This window comes from Conger conger, chromosome 10 (genome assembly GCF_963514075.1).
Source record: "Conger conger chromosome 10, fConCon1.1, whole genome shotgun sequence".
In the NCBI taxonomy this organism is placed as follows: domain Eukaryota; kingdom Metazoa; phylum Chordata; class Actinopteri; order Anguilliformes; family Congridae; genus Conger; species Conger conger.
This window is the reverse complement of record NC_083769.1, coordinates 35,920,323-35,930,441: the sequence shown is the minus strand read 5'-3', so window position 1 is coordinate 35,930,441 and position 10,119 is coordinate 35,920,323. Positions and strand designations below refer to the sequence as shown.

Genomic DNA, 10,119 nt, shown 5'->3' with positions numbered 1-10,119 from the left:
TGACATACAGATGCAAAGGTGAGTCTGATCTTGTGAGCAGTGACTCTTTCCCCTCGCCCTGGACCTACCACAGCGCAGAAGCACTTCCTCCTTTCCAACAGGCTGCTACTGGATTTTCCACTGCGTTAAGATTACACAAGGTTCATCACGAGGCGCCTTTAGAGATGCTCATAGATGGGTCAAAGAGGAAATCAAGTGGACATTTTAATGCGCTTTGTTTTGAATCTGTTAAACAAGTCATAAGGTAGAGTGCTGATCAAACAACTGATGCCAAGACCATAACCTCAGTAACCTTTCCTTAACCATTTAATGGTGATATCAAAATCTGCAGCCAAGATATGTATGTTCTAGAGCTCTATACATTTATATCATCTTATTTTTTCTGCAAAATTTAACATGGAAAGCACAGGCATGCTTGCATCGTATTTAATTAAAAATGTTTATACATTGTACTATTGTGCTTACATTTTTGGAAATAGATTTTATTCCAGCAATGACCTCCCCATGTCTCCAGTCAAGCATCACTCAGCTAATCCTGAATTAGTGGAAATTAACACCATGATTTCTCTGTGAGACATTAAACTGTTACGGATATATAATTGCACATCATTATGTATCATTGCTTATGTATTTTTGTTCACAGAAAGTTAATATGTTGAAATGATACACAAATCAGAAGCTGGTGAAATGAGGGTACATTCACAAGGACTAATCAGGAGTACAGCCTTGATTGGACAGCACAAATAAATCTCATTCGAACAGTAATTGATTAACCTTTTGTCTCGTTAAGCTAATTTCTGACTTTAATCTAAAATGAGCTGATTCAAGATAACTAATCAATATAATTAATATTCAAAATGATTGGAAACATGTCTTTTGTCATGTCCTGAATATAGTACGAAGTTAAGCAATTATCCATTGAGTGTTGATAGATTTTGCCCCAATTTGTAACCTTGACCTGTTTCTTTTTAGGGTTCTGGTGCAGGGTTGGATAAACTGTTGGGTCTTGAGAGATGATAATCAAACATCAACCAACCTTGAGAAAAAATAACAAACCTCAAAAACATATGAAAACACAAGTGGTAATCAGTTGTCATGGACCACACAAATTATAATAAACTACCAAAAACCTACCGCTGGGTTCATCATAATAATGGCAAACATCACAATGATGATTAATTGAATACAGAACTATACCCTGCTGAAAAAACAGCTGGTAGCTGATTGACCTGTTCAGACCAGCTCAAGCTATGTTTTGAAACAGCAGGTAGCTGGTAATTTCATGCTGGTCATAGACGCCCCATGGCGGTGAGTGAGGAGGCACGGGGAGGAGCCCTACTGCTCTCACTGCTCTGTGGGGCCATTCTAATGCCCCCAGGGTGGGCAGGCCCCCTGCAGCCAGCACGCAGACCCGTGCCGCCCGGACTGCCCTTCCTCGTGCTGTGGGGCATTCCCGACGCGGCCTGCCTGAGACGCCCGGACCCCGCTGCTTTCGGCATGGAGAGGGAGGGCTGCGTGTCCCTCTTCTACGAGGACAACCTGGGACTCTACCCCTTCTACAGCTCCCAGAACCAGCCTGTGTCCGGCGGCCTGCCCCAGCACACCAGCCTGGACGTGCACCTCCAGAGGACAGAGGCCGACGTGCTGAACGCGCTGCCCTCGCCTGAGGCCCGGGGCCTGGGCGTGATCTGCTGGGAGGAGTGGGCGTCTCAGTGGGAGCGCAACCGCGGGAAGCAGAAGATCTACCAGCAGGAGTCGCGTGCCCTGCTGCGCGGCTTCTTCCCTGAATGGAGCCCTGAGGAGGTGGACAAATGGGCGCAGGTAAACATCACACTCACTCACTTCTTCACATCGTCCTCCCCAGTGATGATGCCAGTGTGTGTGATGATGCCAGAGTGTGTGATGATGCCAGTGTGTGTGATGATGCCAGAGTGTGTGATGGTGGCAGTGTGTGTGATGGTGGCAGTGTGTGATGGTGGCACTGTTGCCGTTTCAGGTTGACTTTGAGGCAGCGGCACAGTCCATCCTGATGGAGACTCTGCAGGAGGCGAGGAGGATCCGTCCCCAGGTCCTGTGGGGCGTGGCTCCGTACCCGAGCTGTTACAACTCCGGCCCCCACCGGCGGTTAGGAAACGACACAGGGCGCTGTCCCGCAAGCGAGATGGCCCTGAACGATGAGCTGCTTTGGCTCTGGAAGCGGTCCTCGGCCCTTTACCCCGCCCTGCTGCTGGACAAGCTGCTCGCGCGGACTCAAGACGCGCAGCTGTACGCGTCCAATCAGATCCGTGAGGCCCTGCGGGTGGCAGCTCTTCCTGGCGCTGCTTACGATCTTCCTGTTTTTCCATTGGTCAGAAGTGTCTACACATCCACCAATACGTTTCTGTCTGAGGTGAGTGTCTAAAGAGGTATGCTGATTTAGTACGATTTCAAGGCAGTGCTGTGTAGATCTGGGCCAAATACATAATTGTTTTGGATTTTTACACTTCACTGATCTTGTCTGGTGTATTGGACTCAGAAGCCACAAAAAGCTCTCGGAAAGTGCAAAATCCATCTTCAGGTGCTCTTGTTTGTCTCAATTGCACCAGGGAAGATCAATTGAGCACAGAAAAGTATTTAAATCCAAAACAAATGCATATTTGATCGAGGTCTGGGGCTGTGTGCATGTATGCATGATTAGCAGATGTCGATCCTGCTGAAAAAAACAGGGTTTTTTTCCAAACTATGTTTTGAAACAGTTGGTAGCTGACCAGCTACCAGGTCAGACAAGCCTCCAGCACTAGCTGGTTGACCTACTCATACCCAGCTAGACCAGCTTTATGAGCAGCTTAGCCATGCTGGTTGAGCAGCTTATACCAAGCTAGACCAGCTTATGACCAGCTATGCCAGCTCGAGAATTGAGCTGGTGAAGCTGGCATAGCTGGATGGAACAGCAGGGGATGGTGTCTTTGCTCATAAACAGCGGATGTGTATGGGTTTGTTCTCAGGCCGACTTGGTCAACACCATGGGGGAAAGCGCAGCAATGGGGGCTGCTGGCGTCATCATCTGGGATAAATTCTTCTCAGCCAAGACCCAGGTACCTCTTCAGCCATCTGTCTGCTTATCTGTCTCTCTTTCTAATATCACATTTTGGATATGCATATAGCTATTCATGCCTCATTTCATCAAAATTCGCTCATTCTTAAGAAGAGAGTTCAGCGTTCACAGAGCTGAATTCGGCACATTGTTGATGGCTTCACCTTTTCAGTACATCAGTGGTTATTCTCACTCAAAACAAATTAACATTGATAAACTATGCAATGTAACAACTGATGTATTGTGTTCTTTTATTCAAAGCTAGATTCAACCCAATCTCTAGAGAGAGAGAGAGAGAGAGCAAGTAAAATAAAAATGTAACAGCTGACCATATTTATATGGTCACATTAGTAGCATTTCACAAGCACGGGGTTGATTCGGTCAAAACCTTCCTTGTGTCCTCTCAGAGAGCATGCTGGGAGCTGGCTGAATTCGTGCAGGAGGTCTTGGGACCGTACGCTGTAAACGTGACGACGGCGGCGCGGCTGTGTGGCGAGGCTCTGTGCCAGGGCCGGGGGCGCTGCCTGCGGAAGAACCCGGAGGATCGCTCCTACCTGCACCTGCCCCCCGCCAGCTTCCTGCTGCTGTCTGAGGGGGCCGACGGCCTGGAGGTGATGGGAGAGCTGGCCCCTGAGGACCTGGAGGGGTGGCGCCGCAACTTCCAGTGCCAGTGGTACGAGGCCCTGGAGGGCACAGCTGCCGATGAGGAGTCCCCGCTGGCTAGGGCCAAAGGGCAGGGCCTGAAGCCTTCCACGCTGACTGAACGGACCACGTTGGCGGGGCCCACAGAGCCGGGACCCACAGAGGCGGGACCCACAGTGGCGGGGTCTACAGCAGCCGGGCCGACAGAGCTTGGGCCTACAAAGCTTGGGCCTACAACACAGCTCCCAGCACAGCCAACATCCGCACCCACAGCAGCACCCACAACCAGTGGCCTGAACCAGGGCACCGCGCCCCTAACTCCAGCCTTTCTCACTCTGCTGCTGCCCATGCTCCCCTTCCTCACCCTCACCTGATGGAGCTCAGTGGAGAGGACCTATCCAACACCACAGAAAGCAGGCAGTGCCTCCTGCCAAATCAATCCATTTCTAAAGGGTTTTACATGCTTCTGAGCGCCTTGTTGCTGGTACATCAAATTTGTACATTTGCAAAGATGAGTTGGGACCAACAGGGTGACCGGATGAGTGACTGAGAAAATGCACGTATTTCAATAGACTGTGGAATTACGTGCAGACACACGTAATCACTGTGGGATAGGTACATGGGAATGTAGAAACTTCGCAAGAGCTCAGGATCTCCATGGTGGTGCGAGATAAACTAGATTTGATCTGTTGTTCACTTTGAGTTTGAAATAAGTGATAACCGACTGTATTTCAACTCCCCCCCCCCCCCAGGCAGGCTCACAGTTCAGCACGTATCCCAGGAACACCTTCTCCTGCATCCAGCAGATCTTTTAGCCAGTTTGATGCTCCCAAAATTTGACACTGTGCCAATTTCACTTGGAAACATTAAATGGTGTAGGATATTTTCTTAAATAATGCAGTCACCCAATGGGCAAGTGTCTTTCCCCACTTGATGCCAGCATTCCTACCTTTAGCTTGCTTCTTCTTAGCTTATTTCCAGCAGTCATTTCGGTTTGTGACTGCAGAATGTATGGTTTCTACGGGTTTTTATGGTCAGCAGTATATAACCAGCAAAGGAAGGACATCACGACTTAAAAACGTCCCTACAAGAACCGCAACAGTGTAAGTAGTGTCACCAGTGATCGTGCAACAAAAGGGCGCGAAGAGGATGTCTGTAAATCAAATGCTGAGAATCTACATTTAGAAAACAGGAAGCCCAGCCACAGCTAGAAATGCCAAATTTGAAAAGCCTTTCATTGTCAATCACCTGTGACTGCATCTGCTTGGAATTTGCTTTATCATTATAATGTTTTTAAAAACGGATTGGAATGCGGTGAGTGTATCTGTTTCTATTCATGATAAAGACATTGAAGGTGCAGTGTGGACAATGCAGTAATAAATAACACTCAAAAAGAAAGACTCAACAGAATGCAGAAACATGAAAGCATAGTTGAACTTGAAGCCAAGTTTAATACTTGGGATGCAATGTACAATGTGTTAAGAAATATAAACTGCGTTGGAAGTTCAGACAAAATCCAACTCTGTATTTTCAATAAACTAAAACTGAATATTAAACAACATTCTCAAACTCATTAGTGTACATAATTGACATCTGACCTCAAAGTATACAGGTACACATAAATGCGTTTCCCATACAGGAGTTATACGATCTTCAGGAAGAAACAACGCAGCCTGGAGCAGCAGTGCCGTCGGCCGACTGTCCGGGGAAATCACAAGCAGGGTGTCCTTCCAGTTTTTGTAAATTTATTGTGTTATTTTAAAATATACAATCAGGACAAACTCAATAAAATGTTAAGGAAAGAAAGGGACCATATTTACAGAAATAGCATTGATTGTACAGGGACAGTGAGTGCAGTCAAGAACCTGAGGCCTTACAGGCAGCCCCAGCTGATCCTGTACCTCCGCCACCAGCTGATCTCTCATCTCCCACAGAGCCCCCGCTGATCCTGTGCCTCAACCAGCTGATCTCTCATCTCCCACAGAGCCCCCGCTGATCCTGTGCCTCAACCAGCTGATCTCTCATCTCCTACACAGAACCTCTGCTGATGCTGTTCCTCCTTCATCAGCTGATCTCTGATCTCCTACACAGAACCTCTGCTGATCCTGTTCCTCCTTCATCAGCTGATCTCTCATCTCCAACACAGAGCCCCTGCTGATCCAGTACCTGGACCCCTAACTCCAGCACAGCCCATTCCAGCAGATGGCACACACACAAACACACACAAACACACACACAGTACAGAGGAAAACACCCTAAGCGTGCCACAGTGGTGACACATGCGGACCACGTGGGGGAGAACCCCGGAATCCATCACCACGGCAACACACGGGTCACAGAGGAACACAGCCTTGCGTCTGTCACCGCAGCAACACACCTGAGATCATATTGGCACGAGTCTCAGAGTCTGGTAGCCAGCATGTGACGGCGTTCCAGGAGGAACAGACATCGGAGTGGCGTATCAGGGGGACACATTTACAGGCGGGACACGCAGCTGTGCCGCTCCCCTCATCGAACAGCCAACCAATGTGAGCGCGGCACTGCGCAACACTGAGGCCTGCTCACTACCTATGCACCGAGGACCTTCCCAAACACAGAGAGCTCCTGTGGCACACACACTCGCACACACGCGCCTGCGCACAGACAGACAAACACACAGACAGACAGACAGACAGACAGACAGAAAGAGCCCCCCCCTCCTCACGGGTTACAATGGCGCAGTCTGAGCCGGAGGGGGTGGTGGACGACAGGAGTGTAGAGGCAGGAAATGGTAGCTCCCAGGCGTGGGGGTCAGGAGAGCGCGGTCCTGGGAAAGGGGCTACTTGCAAAGCGTCTCCAGGGCCTCCAGTGTGCGCTTGATATCACGGATCTGCTGCGCCAGAGTGTGGATGGGCTGCATTGAGCGATCCAGCTCCTCACAGCGAGCCATCAGTGTGTACATTCCCTACAGAAACACACACGTAAATGGTAAATGGTTGCCATTCATATAGCGCCTTTATCCAAAGCGCTGTACAATTGAAGCTTCTCACTCACACACTCACACACTCACACACACACACACACACACACACACACACACACACACACACACACACACAAAGCAGAAAGGTCAGCGGAGCTACACACAAGCCTACATCCGTCACACTCCAGTCTCTCTTCACACAAGTGTCACCTTTATGCTCATATCCACAGCCTCCCCCAGACTGTCCACTGAGTCCCTGTAGGTCTGGATGTATCCAACGCTCAGGGCTGTCATCTGCATATACCAGATACAAAGACAGAGTGAGATACAAGACAAGATGGATCACTGTGCAAAGATAGACAGATGTAAAGTCAGGAATGAGACCGATAAACTGAGTCACACTGAGTCAGAGTGAGTTAGACTGATCAAACGAAGTCTAAAACATAGATATAGAAAAAGAGCCAGAAAAATAAGTCTTGACAGATGGAGACGTAGTGTCAAGATACAAGGCAGATAACATGTTGGCAGTCATTCAGACTGATGAGAAAAGGCAACAGTCACATACAGACCATACCCCACTGATTATGGGTTCTATGGAGAGTGTGTATATGTAGAAGGACATATGTGCACGTGTGCGCATGCTTGTGCGCGTGCGTGCATCTGTGTGAGCCGTCTCAGGGTGCGAAACGTAAAAACAGTGTGACGGGTTTGCCTTCGGCCCTCACGTTCTGGATGGTTCCGTTAAGGCTGCGCATCATCAGCTCCACGCTCTGGGCCACGTCCTGCGTGTGTCTCTGCAGGTCCAGCAGGACGCCGGGGTCGATGGGCGGGATGTCCACAGGCCGCCGCAGGGAGCCCCGACTGCGCCCCGAATACTCCGCTGGGAGAGGGATCACACAAACACGCTTTTACTATCAGAGACACGACACATCTCCACACTGCAAATACATCAAGCTATTTCGGTCTTACATTTAGACGTTGAATCTTATTTATATTACGCCTTTGCTATAAGACTTGTTTTACTCGTTTCAAGATGCGGGAACGGCGTTAGATAATTTCACTCGTCAAGCAAAAAGTAACAAGATAATATTTTCAAGACAAAAAGTAAGATTTGAGGTCTCCTTACAAGACTAAACCACTTGTTGAGAGACAGTGCAGAGGTTTAGATTAAAATACTTTCACACATATCCACTTTCCATTCCACAGGTGATAAAAATAACAAAACGACTGCAAGGAGCTCAAACAGTAAGGGGGGGCTTTGTTTCTGCAGCATGAAGCACACAAGAGTCATGCCATCAGTCCAGCCCTCAGGTTCAGTACGAAGAACCAGCATGCTGAAAGGCAGAGCCAACTGAATCGATCTGAACGACTGGGCGGATGCCCCCGAACCCCGGCCCCGGCCCCTCCCAGCGGCCCCGGCCCCCCCCGGCCCCCAGCCCTACTCCCACTCACAGTCAGAGTCCAGGCTCGGTCTAGAGCTCAGTCTGATCTTGTGCTCCAGGTTCTTGGTAATGAAGTGAGTGAGCTCTCCATCGCGGCTGACAGTTCCCTCCAGTTCCAGGGCGCTGGAGATGGTGGCCCTGCGGCCCTCGGCCTGCCCCCCCCGCCCACGCATTCCCCCGCACACCTGGCTGATCTCATCCAGACTCTTACTGTCCTGCATGCCGCGCGCGAGGCGCTCCCGCTCTGGTGCGTTTCGCACGTGCACCTGCGCCATCACATGGGGGGGGCAGGGGGGCTCCCGGCAGTGGGGGGGGCCGCGGCAGGCCTCCTGCTCCTGGCGGGGAACGGGCTCCTGCGGATGCACCTGCTTCTCGGCGGGGGGTTCTGAAACTGCTGGGCAATCTGCTGAAAGCTAAATAAAACGCACTGTGTTACTCTGACACATAACCACAAAGGACATCTGAAACTGACGCACAGTCAGAGCACTGCCTTTACCTCAAGCGAATCTTCAGCGTCAGCGGATACTGGCAGCGTCGACGTCTGCCCCTCGTTCTGCTCTTCTTCCTCTCCTTGTTGATGCTGTTGAACGTCTTCCTCATCATCATCATCCTCCTCCTCCTCCTCCTCCTCCTCCTGCTCTTCCTCTTCCTCCTCCTCCTCCTCCTCTTCTTCTTCGTCCTGCCCCTCTCCCTCTACTCTCTGTGCATCATCAGGCAAAGAGCTGTCAAGGACCCCATCTGTGGAGTTTTGGGGCATGTCTGTGCTAATGAATTCTGAGTAGGGCTCTTCTATGTGAGGCTCCTCTGAACAATCATCTGATTTGGGCGTGTCTAAGAAGGGCATGTCCGAGTTGCAGGTGTGTGAAGTGTCGTCATTCTCTTCCTCCAACTGCCCCCCACAGTTCACATCCTCCATAGGGGACCCCATAGTGAGCTCGGGGCCCCTGCAAGAGACTATCTCCCCACATTTCAGAGGCTGCAGAGTGGGTGAATTGTTGACCAGAGAGGCCTCTTCACCACAGAGTTTTGGAGACTCCGGTGTGTCCACTCCATTGGCTGCTCCCTGCACATGTGCACCAATCCCAGGGGAATGGCTCATCCCTTAGCCTGCTGTACAAAACATCTAACGTTAATAATATTATTAACCCCCATTTGATGTTAAGCACACAGCGACACCTTTCATTACCATTCGTCGTTACCATAGGACAACACGCAAATATCTTGACAAATGTCACTGCATTATCTATACAAGTTGCTACTGTAAACACAATGATGAGCAAAATCTCATAAACCAGCTAGCTGACTAGCTCACTTGAATAAATGTCAAGTACTGCGGAGACATCAAATCAACGTAATAACTTAACGGAAAACACCTTGATCTAGAATAAATGCATTGAAAAATGCGAATACATAACGAAGACAAATACACAAACAAGAACTGATTAGGTAGCCTGCTAGCTAGCCAACAGTTTTCTACTTACATTCAAGAATATAATCAAGATCACAAACGGTAACGTAGTAGTCTAATCTCTACAGACAGCAAGTTATAACTTTGGGCCCACAGTGTGATATTGCTGCACTTCCCTATTTATTCGGACGCGCAATCGAAAGTAGCTAGCTAGCTAGCTACAAGTGCAATCGCAACAGCTAACGGTTAGCTACTAGCTAATCTGGCCTCCGAATTTAAAGTTGCGTATATATTTACTTGATAGATAGGATGGCCCACATTCACTGACCGGACGCGAAAAAGTTAAATTAAACAACGTACGTGCAGAAAGGGCAAATGTAGGGAGATGACTTCCAAATTCATGTAGCTTACTAGCTACCTGGATACATAAACACTCACCACTAGAGCGATTTCCTGGGGATGAAGTTTGCCAACAGACAGAGTCCTACCTCTTTAACCTCCGACATAGAAACAATAGACGTGATTACAACATAGTTCCGCTTCACAAATAAAATGTGGGGTTATTTATTCTTCTCGACTTTCACACACAAAG

The 10,119-nt window shown here is 49.1% G+C and overlaps 2 protein-coding genes across 7 annotated transcripts; one reads left to right on the top strand and one right to left on the bottom strand.

The window, feature by feature from the left end:
* Window positions 1–1,302: 1,302 nt before the first annotated feature.
* Window positions 1,303–4,109, top strand: si:dkey-72l14.3 (Glyco_hydro_56 domain-containing protein). The gene is made up of 4 exons (XM_061259099.1): window positions 1,303–1,821; window positions 1,997–2,389; window positions 2,985–3,074; window positions 3,481–4,109. The coding sequence occupies exons 1-4, from the start codon at window positions 1,303–1,305 to the stop codon at window positions 4,087–4,089; spliced, it is 1,611 nt and encodes a 536-aa protein (XP_061115083.1). The 3' UTR covers window positions 4,090–4,109.
* A 1,037-nt stretch (window positions 4,110–5,146) lies between these two features.
* On the bottom strand, window positions 5,147–10,066 carry borcs6 (BLOC-1 related complex subunit 6). 6 transcript variants are annotated; one of them, XM_061257961.1, is made up of 6 exons: window positions 9,966–10,066; window positions 8,616–9,229; window positions 8,130–8,532; window positions 7,403–7,557; window positions 6,888–6,971; window positions 5,147–6,659 (listed from the first exon to the last, which is right to left on the bottom strand). In XM_061257961.1, the coding sequence occupies exons 2-6, from the start codon at window positions 9,216–9,218 to the stop codon at window positions 6,534–6,536; spliced, it is 1,371 nt and encodes a 456-aa protein (XP_061113945.1). In that variant the 5' UTR covers window positions 9,219–9,229; window positions 9,966–10,066; the 3' UTR covers window positions 5,147–6,533. The 6 variants fall into 6 exon arrangements, with proteins under 6 accessions (XP_061113945.1, XP_061113947.1, XP_061113944.1 ...); XM_061257963.1 differs by having other exon boundaries at window positions 8,616–9,226; window positions 9,966–10,056; XM_061257960.1 differs by having other exon boundaries at window positions 9,888–10,010.
* Window positions 10,067–10,119: the final 53 nt, after the last annotated feature.